A 25669-nucleotide genomic window follows, 5' to 3' on the forward strand; every position below is an offset into this window, starting at 1 on the left:
GGTCACATGGTACGGAGTTAATTACGCAAGTTACACAGTGGGATTTCCAAAACAAAGGAACTCGCACCAGTCTAGGACGACTTTCCTTTGTTTTGAAAATCCCACTGTGTAACTTGCGTCCCAGCGGAATTAATTCTGTACCATGTGACCGGATCGTACAAAGAGCCTATTTTATACCTGTGAAAATTCTCGTAGTTCGTAAAGCATCGTTCTTGCACCATTCAATCATTTTTTCCACATCATCATTGAGTACGCCAACAGACCACACGCTCGGGTATTTTCTTCGTCGTAACCACCTTTTTCGCAATGGAAGAACAAATGCCTTGCTCCTCTAGTGCTCCAGATAACTCGGCAGTACATGTAATTGAAATCGAGGATGATTGCCCGCTATCACCCGTCCCGCTCGAGCAGGAAAAGTTGGTAGAACCACTCTTCGAAAATGAAGACGGCGTCGCTGAGGGTAAAATTCACGCGTTACCTACCCTGAATTCAGCGCAGAGAGAGGCCGACAATGAAGACGACGTCGTTGCGGGTGAATTTCATGCGGAATCTACCCTGCATTCAGCGCAGAGAGGGAACAAGCGCAAAACCCCGTATTCGGTTAAATTCGGTGAGCTACCCGAGGCAGTCAGAAAGTTTTTGGCTTCCGTAAAGAGATTCTTTACCCAGAAAGTCAACTTTGAAAGAGAGAAAGCACCGGTGACCCTTTCTACTTACGAGAAGGCTCAAGAGAGAATGCTTTGTAAGTATCTTTGTTTCTTTTTTTAATTTTGGCCTTAATTTCCACGTTTGCGCCTAAGTGATGATAACCGATATTTGGGTGACGCGATTTAACATATAACCTCTCCTTTTTTATCTTCTTCGCAGGCTTTCTGGGTTACGTTAGAACTACTTTAGGCCGTGATGAAGAGCTTCTACCACATTGCTTTTTGAGAGTTCCCTTGATCGAAGCTTACGTTGAATTTTTGAAGGTGAGAGAAATTCTTTACAGGCTTTCGTATTAAGTTTTGACACCTTAGTAGAAACGCCCAAGGGAACTCACGGCCGGGGACTGAAAACCACATCAGTTAGTTTCGTAAAAAAATGTGAGCCCGTAATACCTGTGTGTAAAGAAACTGCTGAAAATGACGAATATTGGAGGATTTTCGCTATGCACGTTAACATCACAGATAAATTACGCTATGATTGGGACCTATATCTTTTGCATCTGAGGTATTGTTTTAAAGTAACTTCTCGCCATAAATTAGTGGACTTTTAACCTTACGACGTGTACTAAGTTGTGTTGATTACTCACAATGTGTTATCAGCAATGCGATATCTTTTTACCGATCTGCCGTTGAAACTTGTTTTATGCTAACAATAACCTTAAATCTGTTTTGGACGTTGTCTTTATCGAATTAAAGAGAAATTATAAATAGCTAGCTGCTAATAAGTTGACTCTATACGTTAAGAAGTCAATAATAGTTGTTATTATTAGTAGTAGTATTATTCCATATTTTTTCTGAAAGAAAGAAATTCCCAACAAATTGGAAAATTTTAATATCACTGATTTACTGCTTGGTGGGTGAAATTTTTCCTTTCGAGCTTGAAAACTTTAACCCAGAGACTCTTGCCTCTGATGAATTTCTGCTACATGTTGATTCTTTTCTTTTCCTTTTCTTTCGTTTACATCTATTTATTTACTTATTGATTTTTGGCTGTTCCGAGCCTCAATTAACCTGTTCTGTTTCCTCACAGGAAGAACGAAATTGCAGCTCTGCGACGGTTTCAAATCACATCAGCTCACTTCTCTACCCAATCAAATTTGTGCACAGAGAGCATGCTCCTGATTTCAAAGGGGTCCCCATTATCCGTCAGCTGAGAGTTCAAGCTCGAATTCTCCAGAAAGAAGGTGACTTGGAAAGGCCGTCCACAATGGAAGATCTTTCTGCCCAAAATCGCTGGATCCCTTGGTAAGTCTTGGCATGGAAACTGTTTTTTGTTCACTCTGTGACAGGAGAGACTGCGATTAGTACCAGCAATATTATACCTGGAAAAATGACTTGGTTCTGATTGGCTAAAAAAGAGTGAAGCTCTCGCATAACTAGATGTAGACTACAGATTGTTAAGAATCAATTGTGTTAGTTAGCAATCACATGATTACGGATACTAGTTTGAGGCTAGCTTAGAGCTTCAGGAGGAATTGGCACTTGAAAGTAAACTGACTAACCATTGTTTGTTTGCGGTTAGCAAGATAGATCTCTCTTGGCTGCAGTACTTTTATCCTGAATTGTTCCCTTTCCCTTTGTCCTGGACAGCCAAACCTGTGTGAACCTCTTTCCTTTTTTTGTTTTTGGTTTTGTCTTTAAAAAAAGGGAGGAAGTGGTTTCTGCTGTTAGCACCCAGCGAGAAAAGTTTGAATTGACTGGTCCAATGAAGTTCAAAGCCAAGGAATTTTGCGATCTCATTATGCTATCCCTGTATGTGTTCATTCCCCCGTCACGGGGGCTGGAAATCAGGACCCTGGAAGTGCTGTCAGGGGAAGAGGCCAGGAACTTCGACCCAAAGACCTCAGCTGGGAAGAATTACCTGCTTGTCAAGGATAGTGGGGCTATTATCCTCCACTTTAACAATTACAAGACCAGAAAGTTTTCTGGACGAGATGAGCTGTCTCTACAGGTTAGACAATTTCCTCTCTGGTTCCAGTAAATTAAGTAAATAAATAAATAAGTTTGTTTACCGAGGGTGACACATTACAGTTGACGATTGGTAAACTTCTGGCCCTCCCCTTAAATAGATAGAGCTAATTTACAAAATAATATTGAAAAGGGCAAAGACAGTAAATGTAATATTAAAAGGATAAAACATTTATGAAATGGGAAAGCTATCCAAGCCAGCATAACCTTCCTTACAAGAATTCTGTTTGCAGGCATTAATACTGGTGCCAGATCTTATAGTAATAGGTAGAGAGTTCCAAAGTTTTGCAGCTGTAACAAGAAGAGTTTTTCCACCTTCTGTGTCACGTTTATTTCTAGAACAGCGTATAGTTATATCACCATAGTGTGAGATTCTGGTCGACATGTTGCTGATACGCACTAATTTATCTCCAAAGTACTCTGGGCATTGCCCATTTAAGCATTTGTGGCATAAGCATAATTTATTTACAATACATTGATCTCATCATAAAAGGGTAGCCAGTTTTGTGATCCTGCACCACTAATGGTGATCTGAGATGATTTACCTAAAATTTCTACTGATTGACATGGATGTAAAACTCCATCCATAAACATTTGTTTATATCTGTTGATGTTGATTCCATTTTCAAGCTGGTTAGTTTGGCCATTTATTCCAATCTTTAATTGTTAGAAATTTGTACAAAGGCTGTTCTGCACCCAAAAGTATTGACTTATCATTTAGTTTGATGATTGACCAGACATTGAGGTCAATGCCACTGATCTTTTTCAGCCCGAAGACGAGCTCTGTCGACTTTTGTTGTCGTACATAAAGGATTATCGGCCGCATTTGGTTACAGAGTCAAGCCAAAGCTACCTACTGCTGGTAAGGTTTAACCTGTTTTGACCAAGTTACCAAATGATATCCTCACATCTTGTGTAAGTTAGATTTCAACCTCTGGACTTTTGGGGTGAGGAAATTGATCCCAGCCAAGGATCCTCCCTAACCCTAACCCTAACGTTGAGGCATAAAGCTGTTTAATCTTCTCGTTTCACCCCCATTTCGATACCAAGAGTGGTTTTTCTTAGAAATTTCATCCTTCAAGGGTTGGTCACAGTCAGCTTTCACCCCCAAAAGCTCTTTCAGTATGTAAAATTCAGTGACAATTTCTACGGTGGGGTGTTTTTTTTGGCAGATTCATCCTTGCAGGGTGTGTAAATTTCAAATCTTACCCCTAGTTAGGAAATTTTCATATCCAGGGTGGGTTTTCTGCACCTAATTTCACACCTTTTTGGGGTGATTTCAAGTCAAACAACATTTCAGTGAGGCAAGCCTGCAAATAACAGTCGGTCATTGGACAATCGTCTGGTAAATTTGAGGTTTTGACAGGTAAAAGCTTAGCCTGGTTGGACACTCTGACCGGGCATTTCCGCTAAAATGAAAAATATTTTAACTGGAAGTTTGTGGCTGAATATGGGACAACTTATTTTGTTATACTGCCACACAATGCTACGGAAAAAAGCATTGTTATCGGTTTTGTTTTATTCTAATTCTGAGAATTTTATCACGCGCAGTGCGCCGTCTCAAATGTTATGTCGAATTGTAAACATATCACAACAGTACCACTATTCCTGCGTGTTAATTTACGCATTTTGCGGTGGCGTTGTGAAAGATCGTGAAGCCCCATTTAGTCTGAATTATGTTCGTCTGAAAAACTACTTAGAACTGAGGTCTTATGTAATTACTCGTTGTTTGTTGCCACCAAGTGTTGTGGAATTAATTTTCAGTTGTAATACATTGACCTGATTAAAGATATTATGGAAATTGAATACACAGCCCAAATACTCACGTTTCGTTTATCTGAATGCAATCGCTTTCAAAAACTTTAAAACCTCTAAAATGTAGCCAAATGTTTTTCTAGTCCGTATGATCAAAACTCAGTTTAATTTTTAACCTTTTATAGTTTTTTTTACGTCTGGCAGTGTGGTTGAAATATAGTTTCCGTACCACAGACATGTTTTTGTGAAAAGCGTGAATGTACAAATTGGTCACGCTTTATAGTCACGACCGCCTCCAATTCCACATTTTAAATAATTACGCCAATTTTTTATTCAATTGACCCCGAAAGCTTTCAGAGGAAACTTGCTTTCAGAAAAAGTCGAAGAATTCGTTTCGGCCAATTTTCAAGTCTCTGAATGTTATTGTGAGGTTTTATACTGACAAGGTGTCCGTGTGGGAGGTTGTTTCATCCCTTTTCCTGTTCAGTCCCTAGACATTGTGGGAAACTTGTTACATTGGAAACGCTTGTGTGACTAGGGGTATAAGCGTTTGTAAATTTGTCAATTTTCAACAGGTAAATTAATACCAGACATAATGTAAAGGTCCCCTTGCTGGTGCTAGTAGCAATTTTACACTCAGTTGACTTTTAAGCTATTTGAATTTGCAACCAATGTTTTGGCGAAGAGTCTACACTGAAATACCAAAATGTCTCAAATGTCTCTTTTTAATTTATAATGACAAACAATTTTTTTTGTCCGACCAGACTGGCTTTTTGTCAGGTCAAAACTTGTCTTTGTCGTGACAAATGACCTGCCTATAAACAAAAATTATTTGTAGGCTTGGTGAGGTATTTTGTTTTGAAAACTACATTCCTGTCAAGGTTCACGGTTATTATTACGAACCCTAGTGGGGTGTTTTAGACCGAAAGCCACATCTCTCTGGGGTGGCACGATTTGCAATATTAACCCTTGTGTGATGCAAAATCAACCCCGTTGGGGTTATTTTTTGTTATCCTGGACACTTGTAGGGTGATTTCAGGGGAAAAAGAAAACCTTTCTGGGGTGTCTTGTTCAACAGATTCACTCTGCTTGTTTTTTTGAGTATTCACTCCTTTCTCCACTCTAATAACCTATATATATACACATTATATACACACAAGTGGTATTGGCAAGGATCTCTATAAGAAGAGGTCATAAAAATGGAAAAAAACAAAACAAGACAAAACCAATGCAAATGCACTGCCCCTTTTTGTCTCCAGAACAAGAATGGTGGTCACTTCACTGCTGCCTCCTTCTCCGCTCACTTGAAGAGTGTGCTATATGGCCTTACGGGAAAGCTGGCCTCTATAAACATCCTTCGATCTTCGTTCATCACATGGGCATACGACAAATCGTGAGTGGACGCATAGTTATTCTTAGTAATTCAGAGTGCACATTTAATCTTAAAAATAGTGAAGTTGAGTCAAGAGGTCAATCTTTCTTTGACTCGCATGAAACATTCTTAGCTTAAAATCAAAGGATTCAAATAATTTATTTCTATTTTCTCTTGGGACCATTCTCAGTCCCAGGTGAAACTGGAAACAGTTCTTATGCAAAATTTTAGAGGGCAAACAAATAGTATTATGGTATTTTTGAAAGTGGCCTATTATAAAATATATATTTTTAACAAGAAGTATTGTGGTATTTTTGAAAGTGGCCTATTATGAAATGTACATTTTTTCTTTTCGCTCACTGGCTGGCATTTTTAAGTCTTTGGTCAATCATAACTCAGACATTGTTCTATGATTTTAACAGGGACTGTACCGACTCTCTCAAGGTTTCCTTGGCATCTGCGCTCAGGCATTCACGTAAACAAGCACAAACTACGTATGATCGGCGCACAGCAAATCAGAAGAAACGGCTGGCAGTTGACTTGGCCAGAGATTACGCAGAGGGCCGTCTCGACGAAGAGGAAGATGCGACTGCTGAGCAACCAGAAGAGGGTTGTGTGGATGTAAACAGGGGCGATTTCGTGGCTGTTGTCACAGAGGAGAGCACCTATCAGAATCCAAAGGTTTTTATTGGCCAGGTCCAGTCCATAAGAGAAAGAGAGGCAACGCTGTTGTATTACAAACACATAGGCACCAACTTGTATAAGCTTGAACTCTCAGGTGAAGAGTGGAAAGAAGGCATCGACAGCCTTGTTCCTGTACAATTGCAAGCCACCAAAAAGCGAGCCGGCGTCTACAAACTCATGACTTCCACTCGTACCATCCACAAGGCAGTCAAAGACTAACTCTCTCCGTGCAGTCTTACAGTCAAGCTCCGAGCAGTGAAAAACCATCTGATTTCCCAAAAGCAGTTTCACTTCCCAAAGACCAGAATCAATTCGCAAAAGTTCACATCCCAATTTTTTTCCTCAAAATCTTGTGACCCGCATGAGAGCTTGACTGAAAGTTGCATGTTTTCAAACAAGAGGGCCTAACAGAATAAGAATAATTTAGTTGAAGATAAATGTTATCGTCATTACCGAGACAGGGTACCGATAATTTCTCAGTCGTTCCATGAATTCGTTGTCCCAGTTTCCCAAATGCAAGTGAATGAGAGGTTGATTTAATATGTAGCTTTAGTGACTTGGAATGACATCACCTCAATCATTTGAGCCAGTAATTGCTTTATTGAGCCAGTTAAATTGACTCCACATGTACAAATGCAAATGACAATGATATTATTATTCTTAATTGGAACAAGGGCGATTTTTGCATGAAGTGAAATTCAAAATTCTATGCATATCTACAAATTCTGTAGATTTTTGGCCCGTCAATGGAAGTGAGGCTGATGTCCATTCCTCCCTTTGATGCAAATGGCAAGTATTAATACTGGTAGTGTAGCAGCTCTCATAACTTGCTTTTCTTTGGTATTGTAAGCAGCTTCTATTGTTTTGAAGTCTAAGTCATTGCTTCAATTGTTTGGTCTTTTGTTTTTGGCTAGGGTAGCAACCCAATCATATTATACGCTACGAGAGATGCCACATTACCCATTAAAACTGCCAGACCAGCCCTCTATATAGGGCACACATGAAATTTCCAGTTTTGAACTGGGCTAATGAGACCTCCTCGGCTCACAAATTTTTGTTTCAAGATCGATTGTTTATCCACTCGTGCACTCTTTTCAGTGATTAGGAAGCCTGTGAAAGATATTAAGTAAACAGTGGTTGAGCCCATAAGGTCTTTGCTGTCATTTACTCTTTTTAAAACTTGCTTTTTGTATTCACAGTTTCAAAACTTTCCGACGCACAGAGCAGTGCTGCAATCAAATGACTTAATTCTCAACAAAAAAGGCCAATAAATACTCAGATACTTGCTGATTGATAAACAATTTTACTCTATAAAAATTATTGTCCAGCCAAGAAACATGAGAGAGCTCATGCAGGCCTCAAAACTTAATGGGAGACTTAATGGATTTCTGGCTTTATTAGACATAATATTGGTACTGTCAAACAAATGACATGAAATTAATATCACCAGAGTTGCAATTATTAGGAGAAAGGCAGGAGATAGGAAACTTAATACCTGTGCCCTATAACTATGGTAACAGGAGTTACTGAGCAAGACAATAATCTTCAACTTAATATTACGAGAAATGATAATTTCAATAATTAGCTTTCTAGTTGTTGTTTTCGGAAGGTTAATTCTGAATGAAGAGTGCTTTTTGTGTTCTGCACAGACACTAGCAGTTGAATAATGTTGTTTACACATTAAAGATTATTGACAGGAAATTTAAATTGATTGTTTCAGTTGCCTTTTGTTGTTATTTATCTAAATGGAAAATAGGCTGTTGTGTTTTCCAAAGCCAAACATCTACGCAATAGATAGATAGATTCACGAGTGTCTAATGAAGGCTAACAAATATTAGTGGCTTGGTTCCTTCCTGAAAAAGTGTCTCTCTCCTGGCAGACCATAAAAAGTTATTATTATTATTATTATTGTAATATAAGTGAATGAAGAAAGACAGATGAACACATTGGGTGGCTAGACTTCTTTATTGGTTATTTTGAATCTAAGCAAGGATGATGATGATAACAATCTGTCTTTATTCATGTACTTATATACTTTAATGATAATGTAACTAATAGTCAATATGTATTAGAGATAAGGGGAAAGAAATCAACAAAAGACAAACCAATGTGAAGAACAGGAAAACTAATCAAAAAACTTTTTTTATTCTCCGGATTTGGGTCTAGGCACACATTCATTCATTGGTGCATTTGAGTCCCAGTAGAAGGCATGGGTCCTCTCTGCCAAAGACAGCTACTGCAAGTGGAAGGAAATGAAATGGAATTAAATTTCATTCAATGAAGCCTCATACTCCCCGAGCTGGGGGTACTCTGGATTTCAATTGACAGGGACGATCAAATGATGAACCACCCAAAATCCTAGGGCCTCAAACAAAACCCCCAAAATCCCATGAACCAAAATTTTGACCCCCCAAAAATCCCTTGCCAAATTTTCAAGCCATAGAAATTTCCAGAAAGCATCAAATGATATCCAAGAACACGTTCTGTTACAACAGAACATTAGGAACAACCCTACAAAATGTTCCTATCTCAAAAATTCCTGAAATGGAAAATTTCAAACCACCAAGAATTTGGACGTAATTGACCAGCAAAAAGAAATAATGATCATAACAATTACAATTTCCTCAAATGTGATTGGTGCATAAACTGCTGTATTTTGCTCTAATTAATCTGCAAAGCTGTAATCGGACAGTGTAATCGGACAGTTGGCTGTAATCGGACACCTGTAATCGGAGAGTTACATGAGCCAATCATGTTAAGTCCTCTCCACTAAATCCACCAACCACAACATTGATTGCAATTACTATGGTAACCAATTCAAGAGACTGACTTTGTAAAATTGTGGAGGTTTAGTCTCTGGTGACTGTTTTGAAAGAAACTTAACAGCCACTTTGCAAGCTATTCTCCATATTTTTAATTATGATATTTAAAATGACTATTAAATGCTCTTTTTTCAAATGAATTTTTGCTTTTGTGGGAAATTGTAATTGTTATGATTAATTGGTAACGGGACATCGTGTTGTCCAATTCAGTCTGTAATCACACTCGTGAATAACAAATCGGACACCCTCTTCGCGGTCGTCCGATTTTGTTAATCACTTGTGTGATTACAGACCAAATTGGACTCCACCCAGTCCTATTACCATTATTAATAATAATAATAATAATAATTATAATAATAATAATAGTAATAATAACAATAATAATAATAACAAAAGACATAAAAATAGCCCTTTAAAAACTCTTTCTACAAGCTAAAATAACATTTTTTATAAAGATACGTCTGGTGTATAGGTTTAAATAGACTTGAATTATGGCATGAACGTATATCACTGGGTAGCTTGTTCCCAAAGTTCTGGAGCTGATACAGGAAATGCTCTGGATCCATAGATCCTGATAGAATATCATTAGTTTGGTAACTGACATTTTGATATTTAATTGATATTTTGGTGATAGTAAAATGATAATGTCGAGAAATTATTTGAATCACAATGTGCCTCTCACATATCAAAATATCATTACCACGTGGGACTATTACATCAAATTATTCGCTATGAAATCGTCCCGAAAATAACAAAACAGACACTGAATATAATAATATCAAAATCGGTTGGTTTCGCTGCTGTTTGCTTGTGGTCAGCTTTTATTTGTTGTCAGTAAGGGACAGCATTGTATTGTAGCATGATTTATCACTTTATCACAGGCAAAAGAAGACATTCTGGATTATTCATTCTAATAATAATGTCATGACTTTACACTAGATCGATGGGCAAAGAGGAGATTTTTACTTGATTGAATATTACGATGATATCATGATGACATTTGCTTCCATACGGTCTATCGAAAAATTCGCGCTGGCTATCTCTCCGCCGAAACAAGAAGCATGCACAAGCTCCAGCACTTTTCATGTAATTAAGCAAACTAAAAACACAACACGACATTACTTACCATCCTCACGAGAAACAAGTTTGTTTAGAATTTCAAATTTACCACTTCGCTCTCAAAATGGCTCACAATACAAAGAGAACACTCCGTCACGCCTGGAACCTAGTTTCCACTCCTTCCTCTGACATGACAATAATCCCAGGAAATCAATATGGAATCAAACGCCAGAAATGACCAGGAATTGTTCTTTGCTGTACGGGTTCTGGAGTCGCTGGAGTCAAGTGCTTGCAGACGGCTAACTGCATGCGTGGGGGTGAGAGAATCCTAACATTTATTTCATATCTGATTCTAAAATCTATCAGTTTTGCTAAGACTTGCAACAAATCTTTGGACTCGCAATATTTTCAATGTTTTGAATATTTGAATAGTTCTCTCTATTTCAGCCAGTATCATTTGATATTTCATATTTAAGTGTATTATTTAATCACGTCAGAGATTAAAGAGTGACACTTCATATCGGCACTTAATGGCTTGCCAGTTAACCCGTATCAAGCTGCTTTACCAACTAAATTATGTAGTATCTGTGTAGGTAACATACTTACCGAGTGTTGTGTTCATCTCATGGGAATAAGTTGACTACTGGTTACGGGCAGCTGGGGTGTATTCCAGCACGCACGAACCGGACAACTTACATACATGTCTTCTCCAGTCTGACTCTAGGTTTTGGCAGGGGGGGGGGGGAGGGGGGAAGGGAGGGGTTGAGTGAGTGCTGTTTTCATTTCCTTAGTATGTTTCGGTTGGTTCTTTCTTTGTTTTTTTGGTTTTTTTTTTCGCAGAAAACCACGTGACACTTAGATTGGTAGTTGAAGTAGCATTCGATCCTTGACGAGATAAACCAGCGTCCGGTGAAATGACCAGGAATTGTTCTTTGCTGTACGGGTTCTGGAGTCGCTGGAGTCAAGTGCTTGCAGACGGCTAACTGCATGCGTGGGGGTGAGAGAATCCTAACATTTATTTCATATCTGATTCTAAAATCTATCAGTTTTGCTAAGACTTGCAACAAATCTTTGGACTCGCAATATTTTCAATGTTTTGAATATTTGAATAGTTCTCTCTATTTCAGCCAGTATCATTTGATATTTCATATTTAAGTGTATATTATTTAATCACGTCAGAGATTAAAGAGTGACACTTCATATCGGCACTTAATGGCTTGCCAGTTAACCCGTATCAAGCTGCTTTACCAACTAAATTATGTAGTATCTGTGTAGGTAACATACTTACCGAGTGTTGTGTTCATCTCATGGGAATAAGTTGACTACTGGTTACGGGCAGCTGGGGTGTATTCCAGCACGCACGAACCGGACAACTTACATACATGTCTTCTCCAGTCTGACTCTAGGTTTTGGCAGGGGGGGGGGGAGGGGGGAAGGGAGGGGTTGAGTGAGTGCTGTTTTCATTTCCTTAGTATGTTTCGGTTGGTTCTTTCTTTGTTTTTTTGGTTTTTTTTTTCGCAGAAAACCACGTGACACTTAGATTGGCTAGTTGAAGTAGCATTCGATCCTTGACGAGATAAACCAGCGTCCGGTGAAATGACCAGGAATTGTTCTTTGCTGTACGGGTTCTGGAGTCGCTGGAGTCAAGTGCTTGCAGACGGCTAACTGCATGCGTGGGGGTGAGAGAATCCTAACATTTATTTCATATCTGATTCTAAAATCTATCAGTTTTGCTAAGACTTGCAACAAATCTTTGGACTCGCAATATTTTCAATGTTTTGAATATTTGAATAGTTCTCTCTATTTCAGCCAGTATCATTTGATATTTCATATTTAAGTGTATATTATTTAATCACGTCAGAGATTAAAGAGTGACACTTCATATCGGCACTTAATGGCTTGCCAGTTAACCCGTATCAAGCTGCTTTACCAACTAAATTATGTAGTATCTGTGTAGGTAACATACTTACCGAGTGTTGTGTTCATCTCATGGGAATAAGTTGACTACTGGTTAAGGGCAGCTGGGGTGTATTCCAGCACGCACGAACCGGACAACTTACATACATGTCTTCTCCAGTCTGACTCTAGGTTTTGGCAGGGGGGGGGGGAGGGGGGAAGGGAGGGGTTGAGTGAGTGCTGTTTTCATTTCCTTAGTATGTTTCGGTTGGTTCTTTCTTTGTTTTTTTGGTTTTTTTTTTCGCAGAAAACCACGTGACACTTAGATTGGCTAGTTGAAGTAGCATTCGATCCTTGACGAGATAAACCAGCGTCCGGTGAAATGACCAGGAATTGTTCTTTGCTGTACGGGTTCTGGAGTCGCTGGAGTCAAGTGCTTGCAGACGGCTAACTGCATGCGTGGGGGTGAGAGAATCCTAACATTTATTTCATATCTGATTCTAAAATCTATCAGTTTTGCTAAGACTTGCAACAAATCTTTGGACTCGCAATATTTTCAATGTTTTGAATATTTGAATAGTTCTCTCTATTTCAGCCAGTATCATTTGATATTTCATATTTAAGTGTATATTATTTAATCACGTCAGAGATTAAAGAGTGACACTTCATATCGGCACTTAATGGCTTGCCAGTTAACCCGTATCAAGCTGCTTTACCAACTAAATTATGTAGTATCTGTGTAGGTAACATACTTACCGAGTGTTGTGTTCATCTCATGGGAATAAGTTGACTACTGGTTACGGGCAGCTGGGGTGTATTCCAGCACGCACGAACCGGACAACTTACATACATGTCTTCTCCAGTCTGACTCTAGGTTTTGGCAGGGGGGGGGGGAGGGGGGAAGGGAGGGGTTGAGTGAGTGCTGTTTTCATTTCCTTAGTATGTTTCGGTTGGTTCTTTCTTTGTTTTTTTGGTTTTTTTTTTCGCAGAAAACCACGTGACACTTAGATTGGCTAGTTGAAGTAGCATTCGATCCTTGACGAGATAAACCAGCGTCCGGTGAAATGACCAGGAATTGTTCTTTGCTGTACGGGTTCTGGAGTCGCTGGAGTCAAGTGCTTGCAGACGGCTAACTGCATGCGTGGGGGTGAGAGAATCCTAACATTTATTTCATATCTGATTCTAAAATCTATCAGTTTTGCTAAGACTTGCAACAAATCTTTGGACTCGCAATATTTTCAATGTTTTGAATATTTGAATAGTTCTCTCTATTTCAGCCAGTATCATTTGATATTTCATATTTAAGTGTATATTATTTAATCACGTCAGAGATTAAAGAGTGACACTTCATATCGGCACTTAATGGCTTGCCAGTTAACCCGTATCAAGCTGCTTTACCAACTAAATTATGTAGTATCTGTGTAGGTAACATACTTACCGAGTGTTGTGTTCATCTCATGGGAATAAGTTGACTACTGGTTACGGGCAGCTGGGGTGTATTCCAGCACGCACGAACCGGACAACTTACATACATGTCTTCTCCAGTCTGACTCTAGGTTTTGGCAGGGGGGGGGGGAGGGGGGAAGGGAGGGGTTGAGTGAGTGCTGTTTTCATTTCCTTAGTATGTTTCGGTTGGTTCTTTCTTTGTTTTTTTGGTTTTTTTTTTCGCAGAAAACCACGTGACACTTAGATTGGCTAGTTGAAGTAGCATTCGATCCTTGACGAGATAAACCAGCGTCCGGTGAAATGACCAGGAATTGTTCTTTGCTGTACGGGTTCTGGAGTCGCTGGAGTCAAGTGCTTGCAGACGGCTAACTGCATGCGTGGGGGTGAGAGAATCCTAACATTTATTTCATATCTGATTCTAAAATCTATCAGTTTTGCTAAGACTTGCAACAAATCTTTGGACTCGCAATATTTTCAATGTTTTGAATATTTGAATAGTTCTCTCTATTTCAGCCAGTATCATTTGATATTTCATATTTAAGTGTATATTATTTAATCACGTCAGAGATTAAAGAGTGACACTTCATATCGGCACTTAATGGCTTGCCAGTTAACCCGTATCAAGCTGCTTTACCAACTAAATTATGTAGTATCTGTGTAGGTAACATACTTACCGAGTGTTGTGTTCATCTCATGGGAATAAGTTGACTACTGGTTACGGGCAGCTGGGGTGTATTCCAGCACGCACGAACCGGACAACTTACATACATGTCTTCTCCAGTCTGACTCTAGGTTTTGGCAGGGGGGGGGGGAGGGGGGAAGGGAGGGGTTGAGTGAGTGCTGTTTTCATTTCCTTAGTATGTTTCGGTTGGTTCTTTCTTTGTTTTTTTGGTTTTTTTTTTCGCAGAAAACCACGTGACACTTAGATTGGCTAGTTGAAGTAGCATTCGATCCTTGACGAGATAAACCAGCGTCCGGTGAAATGACCAGGAATTGTTCTTTGCTGTACGGGTTCTGGAGTCGCTGGAGTCAAGTGCTTGCAGACGGCTAACTGCATGCGTGGGGGTGAGAGAATCCTAACATTTATTTCATATCTGATTCTAAAATCTATCAGTTTTGCTAAGACTTGCAACAAATCTTTGGACTCGCAATATTTTCAATGTTTTGAATATTTGAATAGTTCTCTCTATTTCAGCCAGTATCATTTGATATTTCATATTTAAGTGTATATTATTTAATCACGTCAGAGATTAAAGAGTGACACTTCATATCGGCACTTAATGGCTTGCCAGTTAACCCGTATCAAGCTGCTTTACCAACTAAATTATGTAGTATCTGTGTAGGTAACATACTTACCGAGTGTTGTGTTCATCTCATGGGAATAAGTTGACTACTGGTTACGGGCAGCTGGGGTGTATTCCAGCACGCACGAACCGGACAACTTACATACATGTCTTCTCCAGTCTGACTCTAGGTTTTGGCAGGGGGGGGGGGAGGGGGGAAGGGAGGGGTTGAGTGAGTGCTGTTTTCATTTCCTTAGTATGTTTCGGTTGGTTCTTTCTTTGTTTTTTTGGTTTTTTTTTTCGCAGAAAACCACGTGACACTTAGATTGGCTAGTTGAAGTAGCATTCGATCCTTGACGAGATAAACCAGCGTCCGGTGAAATGACCAGGAATTGTTCTTTGCTGTACGGGTTCTGGAGTCGCTGGAGTCAAGTGCTTGCAGACGGCTAACTGCATGCGTGGGGGTGAGAGAATCCTAACATTTATTTCATATCTGATTCTAAAATCTATCAGTTTTGCTAAGACTTGCAACAAATCTTTGGACTCGCAATATTTTCAATGTTTTGAATATTTGAATAGTTCTCTCTATTTCAGCCAGTATCATTTGATATTTCATATTTAAGTGTATATTATTTAATCACGTCAGAGATTAAAGAGTGACACTTCATATCGGCACTTAATGGCTTGCCAGTTAACCCGTATCAAGCTGCTTTACCAACTAAATTATGTAGTATCTGTGTAGGTAACATACTTACCGAGTGTTGTGTTCATCTCATGGGAATAAGTTGACTACTGGTTACGGGCAGCTGGGGTGTATTCCAGCACGCACGAACCGGACAACTTACATACATGTCTTCTCCAGTCTGACTCTAGGTTTTGGCAGGGGGGGGGGGGAGGGGGGAAGGGAGGGGTTGAGTGAGTGCTGTTTTCATTTCCTTAGTATGTTTCGGTTGGTTCTTTCTTTGTTTTTTTGGTTTTTTTTTTCGCAGAAAACCACGTGACACTTAGATTGGCTAGTTGAAGTAGCATTCGATCCTTGACGAGATAAACCAGCGTCCGGTGAAATGACCAGGAATTGTTCTTTGCTGTACGGGTTCTGGAGTCGCTGGAGTCAAGTGCTTGCAGACGGCTAACTGCATGCGTGGGGGTGAGAGAATCCTAACATTTATTTCATATCTGATTCTAAAATCTATCAGTTTTGCTAAGACTTGCAACAAATCTTTGGACTCGCAATATTTTCAATGTTTTGAATATTTGAATAGTTCTCTCTATTTCAGCCAGTATCATTTGATATTTCATATTTAAGTGTATATTATTTAATCACGTCAGAGATTAAAGAGTGACACTTCATATCGGCACTTAATGGCTTGCCAGTTAACCCGTATCAAGCTGCTTTACCAACTAAATTATGTAGTATCTGTGTAGGTAACATACTTACCGAGTGTTGTGTTCATCTCATGGGAATAAGTTGACTACTGGTTACGGGCAGCTGGGGTGTATTCCAGCACGCACGAACCGGACAACTTACATACATGTCTTCTCCAGTCTGACTCTAGGTTTTGGCAGGGGGGGGGGGAGGGGGGAAGGGAGGGGTTGAGTGAGTGCTGTTTTCATTTCCTTAGTATGTTTCGGTTGGTTCTTTCTTTGTTTTTTTGGTTTTTTTTTTCGCAGAAAACCACGTGACACTTAGATTGGCTAGTTGAAGTAGCATTCGATCCTTGACGAGATAAACCAGGTCCGGTGAAATGACCAGGAATTGTTCTTTGCTGTACGGGTTCTGGAGTCGCTGGAGTCAAGTGCTTGCAGACGGCTAACTGCATGCGTGGGGGTGAGAGAATCCTAACATTTATTTCATATCTGATTCTAAAATCTATCAGTTTTGCTAAGACTTGCAACAAATCTTTGGACTCGCAATATTTTCAATGTTTTGAATATTTGAATAGTTCTCTCTATTTCAGCCAGTATCATTTGATATTTCATATTTAAGTGTATATTATTTAATCACGTCAGAGATTAAAGAGTGACACTTCATATCGGCACTTAATGGCTTGCCAGTTAACCCGTATCAAGCTGCTTTACCAACTAAATTATGTAGTATCTGTGTAGGTAACATACTTACCGAGTGTTGTGTTCATCTCATGGGAATAAGTTGACTACTGGTTACGGGCAGCTGGGGTGTATTCCAGCACGCACGAACCGGACAACTTACATACATGTCTTCTCCAGTCTGACTCTAGGTTTTGGCAGGGGGGGGGGGAGGGGGGAAGGGAGGGGTTGAGTGAGTGCTGTTTTCATTTCCTTAGTATGTTTCGGTTGGTTCTTTCTTTGTTTTTTTGGTTTTTTTTTTCGCAGAAAACCACGTGACACTTAGATTGGCTAGTTGAAGTAGCATTCGATCCTTGACGAGATAAACCAGCGTCCGGTGAAATGACCAGGAATTGTTCTTTGCTGTACGGGTTCTGGAGTCGCTGGAGTCAAGTGCTTGCAGACGGCTAACTGCATGCGTGGGGGTGAGAGAATCCTAACATTTATTTCATATCTGATTCTAAAATCTATCAGTTTTGCTAAGACTTGCAACAAATCTTTGGACTCGCAATATTTTCAATGTTTTGAATATTTGAATAGTTCTCTCTATTTCAGCCAGTATCATTTGATATTTCATATTTAAGTGTATATTATTTAATCACGTCAGAGATTAAAGAGTGACACTTCATATCGGCACTTAATGGCTTGCCAGTTAACCCGTATCAAGCTGCTTTACCAACTAAATTATGTAGTATCTGTGTAGGTAACATACTTACCGAGTGTTGTGTTCATCTCATGGGAATAAGTTGACTACTGGTTACGGGCAGCTGGGGTGTATTCCAGCACGCACGAACCGGACAACTTACATACATGTCTTCTCCAGTCTGACTCTAGGTTTTGGCAGGGGGGGGGGGAGGGGGGAAGGGAGGGGTTGAGTGAGTGCTGTTTTCATTTCCTTAGTATGTTTCGGTTGGTTCTTTCTTTGTTTTTTTGGTTTTTTTTTTCGCAGAAAACCACGTGACACTTAGATTGGCTAGTTGAAGTAGCATTCGATCCTTGACGAGATAAACCAGCGTCCGGTGAAATGACCAGGAATTGTTCTTTGCTGTACGGGTTCTGGAGTCGCTGGAGTCAAGTGCTTGCAGACGGCTAACTGCATGCGTGGGGGTGAGAGAATCCTAACATTTATTTCATATCTGATTCTAAAATCTATCAGTTTTGCTAAGACTTGCAACAAATCTTTGGACTCGCAATATTTTCAATGTTTTGAATATTTGAATAGTTCTCTCTATTTCAGCCAGTATCATTTGATATTTCATATTTAAGTGTATATTATTTAATCACGTCAGAGATTAAAGAGTGACACTTCATATCGGCACTTAATGGCTTGCCAGTTAACCCGTATCAAGCTGCTTTACCAACTAAATTATGTAGTATCTGTGTAGGTAACATACTTACCGAGTGTTGTGTTCATCTCATGGGAATAAGTTGACTACTGGTTACGGGCAGCTGGGGTGTATTCCAGCACGCACGAACCGGACAACTTACATACATGTCTTCTCCAGTCTGACTCTAGGTTTTGGCAGGGGGGGGGGGAGGGGGGAAGGGAGGGGTTGAGTGAGTGCTGTTTTCATTTCCTTAGTATGTTTCGGTTGGTTCTTTCTTTGTTTTTTTGGTTTTTTTTTTCGCAGAAAACCACGTGACACTTAGATTGGCTAGTTGAAGTAGCATTCGATCCTTGACGAGATAAACCAGCGTCCGGTGAAATGACCAGGAATTGTTCTTTGCTGTACGGGTTCTGGAGTCGCTGGAGTCAAGTGCTTGCAGACGGCTAACTGCATGCGTGGGGGTGAGAGAATCCTAACATTTATTTCATATCTGATTCTAAAATCTATCAGTTTTGCTAAGACTTGCAACAAATCTTTGGACTCGCAATATTTTCAATGTTTTGAATATTTGAATAGTTCTCTCTATTTCAGCCAGTATCATTTGATATTTCATATTTAAGTGTATATTATTTAATCACGTCAGAGATTAAAGAGTGACACTTCATATCGGCACTTAATGGCTTGCCAGTTAACCCGTATCAAGCTGCTTTACCAACTAAATTATGTAGTATCTGTGTAGGTAACATACTTACCGAGTGTTGTGTTCATCTCATGGGAATAAGTTGACTACTGGTTACGGGCAGCTGGGGTGTATTCCAGCACGCACGAACCGGACAACTTACATACATGTCTTCTCCAGTCTGACTCTAGGTTTTGGCAGGGGGGGGGGGAGGGGGGAAGGGAGGGGTTGAGTGAGTGCTGTTTTCATTTCCTTAGTATGTTTCGGTTGGTTCTTTCTTTGTTTTTTTGGTTTTTTTTTTCGCAGAAAACCACGTGACACTTAGATTGGCTAGTTGAAGTAGCATTCGATCCTTGACGAGATAAACCAGCGTCCGGTGAAATGACCAGGAATTGTTCTTTGCTGTACGGGTTCTGGAGTCGCTGGAGTCAAGTGCTTGCAGACGGCTAACTGCATGCGTGGGGGTGAGAGAATCCTAACATTTATTTCATATCTGATTCTAAAATCTATCAGTTTTGCTAAGACTTGCAACAAATCTTTGGACTCGCAATATTTTCAATGTTTTGAATATTTGAATAGTTCTCTCTATTTCAGCCAGTATCATTTGATATTTCATATTTAAGTGTATATTATTTAATCACGTCAGAGATTAAAGAGTGACACTTCATATCGGCACTTAATGGCTTGCCAGTTAACCCGTATCAAGCTGCTTTACCAACTAAATTATGTAGTATCTGTGTAGGTAACATACTTACCGAGTGTTGTGTTCATCTCATGGGAATAAGTTGACTACTGGTTACGGGCAGCTGGGGTGTATTCCAGCACGCACGAACCGGACAACTTACATACATGTCTTCTCCAGTCTGACTCTAGGTTTTGGCAGGGGGGGGGGGGAGGGGGGAAGGGAGGGGTTGAGTGAGTGCTGTTTTCATTTCCTTAGTATGTTTCGGTTGGTTCTTTCTTTGTTTTTTTGGTTTTTTTTTTCGCAGAAAACCACGTGACACTTAGATTGGCTAGTTGAAGTAGCATTCGATCCTTGACGAGATAAACCAGCGTCCGGTGAAATGACCAGGAATTGTTCTTTGCTGTACGGGTTCTGGAGTCGCTGGAGTCAAGTGCTTGCAGACGGCTAACTGCATGCGTGGGGGTGAGAGAATCCTAACATTTATTTCATATCTGATTCTAAAATCTATCAGTTTTGCTAAGACTTGCAACAAATCTTTGGACTCGCAATATTTTCAATGTTTTGAATATTTGAATAGTTCTCTCTATTTCAGCCAGTATCATTTGATATTTCATATTTAAGTGTATATTATTTAATCACGTCAGAGATTAAAGAGTGACACTTCATATCGGCACTTAATGGCTTGCCAGTTAACCCGTATCAAGCTGCTTTACCAACTAAATTATGTAGTATCTGTGTAGGTAACATACTTACCGAGTGTTGTGTTCATCTCATGGGAATAAGTTGACTACTGGTTACGGGCAGCTGGGGTGTATTCCAGCACGCACGAACCGGACAACTTACATACATGTCTTCTCCAGTCTGACTCTAGGTTTTGGCAGGGGGGGGGGGAGGGGGGAAGGGAGGGGTTGAGTGAGTGCTGTTTTCATTTCCTTAGTATGTTTCGGTTGGTTCTTTCTTTGTTTTTTTGGTTTTTTTTTTCGCAGAAAACCACGTGACACTTAGATTGGCTAGTTGAAGTAGCATTCGATCCTTGACGAGATAAACCAGCGTCCGGTGAAATGACCAGGAATTGTTCTTTGCTGTACGGGTTCTGGAGTCGCTGGAGTCAAGTGCTTGCAGACGGCTAACTGCATGCGTGGGGGTGAGAGAATCCTAACATTTATTTCATATCTGATTCTAAAATCTATCAGTTTTGCTAAGACTTGCAACAAATCTTTGGACTCGCAATATTTTCAATGTTTTGAATATTTGAATAGTTCTCTCTATTTCAGCCAGTATCATTTGATATTTCATATTTAAGTGTATATTATTTAATCACGTCAGAGATTAAAGAGTGACACTTCATATCGGCACTTAATGGCTTGCCAGTTAACCCGTATCAAGCTGCTTTACCAACTAAATTATGTAGTATCTGTGTAGGTAACATACTTACCGAGTGTTGTGTTCATCTCATGGGAATAAGTTGACTACTGGTTACGGGCAGCTGGGGTGTATTCCAGCACGCACGAACCGGACAACTTACATACATGTCTTCTCCAGTCTGACTCTAGGTTTTGGCAGGGGGGGGGGGAGGGGGGAAGGGAGGGGTTGAGTGAGTGCTGTTTTCATTTCCTTAGTATGTTTCGGTTGGTTCTTTCTTTGTTTTTTTGGTTTTTTTTTTCGCAGAAAACCACGTGACACTTAGATTGGCTAGTTGAAGTAGCATTCGATCCTTGACGAGATAAACCAGCGTCCGGTGAAATGACCAGGAATTGTTCTTTGCTGTACGGGTTCTGGAGTCGCTGGAGTCAAGTGCTTGCAGACGGCTAACTGCATGCGTGGGGGTGAGAGAATCCTAACATTTATTTCATATCTGATTCTAAAATCTATCAGTTTTGCTAAGACTTGCAACAAATCTTTGGACTCGCAATATTTTCAATGTTTTGAATATTTGAATAGTTCTCTCTATTTCAGCCAGTATCATTTGATATTTCATATTTAAGTGTATATTATTTAATCACGTCAGAGATTAAAGAGTGACACTTCATATCGGCACTTAATGGCTTGCCAGTTAACCCGTATCAAGCTGCTTTACCAACTAAATTATGTAGTATCTGTGTAGGTAACATACTTACCGAGTGTTGTGTTCATCTCATGGGAATAAGTTGACTACTGGTTACGGGCAGCTGGGGTGTATTCCAGCACGCACGAACCGGACAACTTACATACATGTCTTCTCCAGTCTGACTCTAGGTTTTGGCAGGGGGGGGGGGGAGGGGGGAAGGGAGGGGTTGAGTGAGTGCTGTTTTCATTTCCTTAGTATGTTTCGGTTGGTTCTTTCTTTGTTTTTTTGGTTTTTTTTTTCGCAGAAAACCACGTGACACTTAGATTGGCTAGTTGAAGTAGCATTCGATCCTTGACGAGATAAACCAGCGTCCGGTGAAATGACCAGGAATTGTTCTTTGCTGTACGGGTTCTGGAGTCGCTGGAGTCAAGTGCTTGCAGACGGCTAACTGCATGCGTGGGGGTGAGAGAATCCTAACATTTATTTCATATCTGATTCTAAAATCTATCAGTTTTGCTAAGACTTGCAACAAATCTTTGGACTCGCAATATTTTCAATGTTTTGAATATTTGAATAGTTCTCTCTATTTCAGCCAGTATCATTTGATATTTCATATTTAAGTGTATATTATTTAATCACGTCAGAGATTAAAGAGTGACACTTCATATCGGCACTTAATGGCTTGCCAGTTAACCCGTATCAAGCTGCTTTACCAACTAAATTATGTAGTATCTGTGTAGGTAACATACTTACCGAGTGTTGTGTTCATCTCATGGGAATAAGTTGACTACTGGTTACGGGCAGCTGGGGTGTATTCCAGCACGCACGAACCGGACAACTTACATACATGTCTTCTCCAGTCTGACTCTAGGTTTTGGCAGGGGGGGGGGGAGGGGGGAAGGGAGGGGTTGAGTGAGTGCTGTTTTCATTTCCTTAGTATGTTTCGGTTGGTTCTTTCTTTGTTTTTTTGGTTTTTTTTTTCGCAGAAAACCACGTGACACTTAGATTGGCTAGTTGAAGTAGCATTCGATCCTTGACGAGATAAACCAGCGTCCGGTGAAATGACCAGGAATTGTTCTTTGCTGTACGGGTTCTGGAGTCGCTGGAGTCAAGTGCTTGCAGACGGCTAACTGCATGCGTGGGGGTGAGAGAATCCTAACATTTATTTCATATCTGATTCTAAAATCTATCAGTTTTGCTAAGACTTGCAACAAATCTTTGGACTCGCAATATTTTCAATGTTTTGAATATTTGAATAGTTCTCTCTATTTCAGCCAGTATCATTTGATATTTCATATTTAAGTGTATATTATTTAATCACGTCAGAGATTAAAGAGTGACACTTCATATCGGCACTTAATGGCTTGCCAGTTAACCCGTATCAAGCTGCTTTACCAACTAAATTATGTAGTATCTGTGTAGGTAACATACTTACCGAGTGTTGTGTTCATCTCATGGGAATAAGTTGACTACTGGTTACGGGCAGCTGGGGTGTATTCCAGCACGCACGAACCGGACAACTTACATACATGTCTTCTCCAGTCTGACTCTAGGTTTTGGCAGGGGGGGGGGGAGGGGGGAAGGGAGGGGTTGAGTGAGTGCTGTTTTCATTTCCTTAGTATGTTTCGGTTGGTTCTTTCTTTGTTTTTTTGGTTTTTTTTTTCGCAGAAAACCACGTGACACTTAGATTGGCTAGTTGAAGTAGCATTCGATCCTTGACGAGATAAACCAGCGTCCGGTGAAATGACCAGGAATTGTTCTTTGCTGTACGGGTTCTGGAGTCGCTGGAGTCAAGTGCTTGCAGACGGCTAACTGCATGCGTGGGGGTGAGAGAATCCTAACATTTATTTCATATCTGATTCTAAAATCTATCAGTTTTGCTAAGACTTGCAACAAATCTTTGGACTCGCAATATTTTCAATGTTTTGAATATTTGAATAGTTCTCTCTATTTCAGCCAGTATCATTTGATATTTCATATTTAAGTGTATATTATTTAATCACGTCAGAGATTAAAGAGTGACACTTCATATCGGCACTTAATGGCTTGCCAGTTAACCCGTATCAAGCTGCTTTACCAACTAAATTATGTAGTATCTGTGTAGGTAACATACTTACCGAGTGTTGTGTTCATCTCATGGGAATAAGTTGACTACTGGTTACGGGCAGCTGGGGTGTATTCCAGCACGCACGAACCGGACAACTTACATACATGTCTTCTCCAGTCTGACTCTAGGTTTTGGCAGGGGGGGGGGGAGGGGGGAAGGGAGGGGTTGAGTGAGTGCTGTTTTCATTTCCTTAGTATGTTTCGGTTGGTTCTTTCTTTGTTTTTTTGGTTTTTTTTTTCGCAGAAAACCACGTGACACTTAGATTGGCTAGTTGAAGTAGCATTCGATCCTTGACGAGATAAACCAGCGTCCGGTGAAATGACCAGGAATTGTTCTTTGCTGTACGGGTTCTGGAGTCGCTGGAGTCAAGTGCTTGCAGACGGCTAACTGCATGCGTGGGGGTGAGAGAATCCTAACATTTATTTCATATCTGATTCTAAAATCTATCAGTTTTGCTAAGACTTGCAACAAATCTTTGGACTCGCAATATTTTCAATGTTTTGAATATTTGAATAGTTCTCTCTATTTCAGCCAGTATCATTTGATATTTCATATTTAAGTGTATATTATTTAATCACGTCAGAGATTAAAGAGTGACACTTCATATCGGCACTTAATGGCTTGCCAGTTAACCCGTATCAAGCTGCTTTACCAACTAAATTATGTAGTATCTGTGTAGGTAACATACTTACCGAGTGTTGTGTTCATCTCATGGGAATAAGTTGACTACTGGTTACGGGCAGCTGGGGTGTATTCCAGCACGCACGAACCGGACAACTTACATACATGTCTTCTCCAGTCTGACTCTAGGTTTTGGCAGGGGGGGGGGGAGGGGGGAAGGGAGGGGTTGAGTGAGTGCTGTTTTCATTTCCTTAGTATGTTTCGGTTGGTTCTTTCTTTGTTTTTTTGGTTTTTTTTTTCGCAGAAAACCACGTGACACTTAGATTGGCTAGTTGAAGTAGCATTCGATCCTTGACGAGATAAACCAGCGTCCGGTGAAATGACCAGGAATTGTTCTTTGCTGTACGGGTTCTGGAGTCGCTGGAGTCAAGTGCTTGCAGACGGCTAACTGCATGCGTGGGGGTGAGAGAATCCTAACATTTATTTCATATCTGATTCTAAAATCTATCAGTTTTGCTAAGACTTGCAACAAATCTTTGGACTCGCAATATTTTCAATGTTTTGAATATTTGAATAGTTCTCTCTATTTCAGCCAGTATCATTTGATATTTCATATTTAAGTGTATATTATTTAATCACGTCAGAGATTAAAGAGTGACACTTCATATCGGCACTTAATGGCTTGCCAGTTAACCCGTATCAAGCTGCTTTACCAACTAAATTATGTAGTATCTGTGTAGGTAACATACTTACCGAGTGTTGTGTTCATCTCATGGGAATAAGTTGACTACTGGTTACGGGCAGCTGGGGTGTATTCCAGCACGCACGAACCGGACAACTTACATACATGTCTTCTCCAGTCTGACTCTAGGTTTTGGCAGGGGGGGGGGGAGGGGGGAAGGGAGGGGTTGAGTGAGTGCTGTTTTCATTTCCTTAGTATGTTTCGGTTGGTTCTTTCTTTGTTTTTTTGGTTTTTTTTTTCGCAGAAAACCACGTGACACTTAGATTGGCTAGTTGAAGTAGCATTCGATCCTTGACGAGATAAACCAGCGTCCGGTGAAATGACCAGGAATTGTTCTTTGCTGTACGGGTTCTGGAGTCGCTGGAGTCAAGTGCTTGCAGACG

General features: G+C 40.2%; 1 protein-coding gene and 1 long non-coding RNA gene across 2 annotated transcripts; one reads left to right on the forward strand and one right to left on the reverse strand.

The window, feature by feature from the left end:
- Positions 1-306: 306 nt before the first annotated feature.
- LOC145476852 (uncharacterized) lies at positions 307-7209 on the forward strand. Its single transcript, XM_081455444.1, has 7 exons — positions 307-742; positions 829-971; positions 1738-1952; positions 2355-2658; positions 3445-3537; positions 5690-5823; positions 6225-7209. Exons 1-7 carry the CDS (start codon positions 307-309, stop codon positions 6703-6705), a joined length of 1806 nt encoding a protein of 601 aa, XP_081311570.1. The 3' UTR covers positions 6706-7209.
- Positions 7210-8612: 1403 nt separating this feature from the next.
- On the reverse strand, positions 8613-10688 carry LOC145476851 (uncharacterized). The gene is made up of 2 exons (XR_014047423.1): positions 10435-10688; positions 8613-8722 (listed from the first exon to the last, which is right to left on the reverse strand). It is a non-coding gene; the product is annotated as an uncharacterized LOC145476851 (long non-coding RNA).
- Positions 10689-25669: the final 14981 nt, after the last annotated feature.

Source organism: Orbicella franksi, unplaced genomic scaffold (assembly GCF_964199315.1).
Source record: "Orbicella franksi unplaced genomic scaffold, jaOrbFran1.1 SCAFFOLD_197, whole genome shotgun sequence".
Classification (NCBI taxonomy): Eukaryota; Metazoa; Cnidaria; class Anthozoa; order Scleractinia; family Merulinidae; genus Orbicella; species Orbicella franksi.

What these genes read in the sequence shown, in the direction of transcription:
- LOC145476852 (XM_081455444.1), top strand. Translation starts at nt 307, where the DNA reads ATGGAAGAACAAATGCCTTGCTCCTCTAGTGCTCCAGATAACTCGGCA. An exon ending in GGCTCAAGAGAGAATGCTTT is followed by an intron (nt 743 to 828) that starts GTAAGTATCTTT and finishes TTGGGTGACGCG; the next exon opens with ATTTAACATATAACCTCTCC. An exon ending in CAAAATCGCTGGATCCCTTG is followed by an intron (nt 1,953 to 2,354) that starts GTAAGTCTTGGC and finishes CTTTAAAAAAAG; the next exon opens with GGAGGAAGTGGTTTCTGCTG.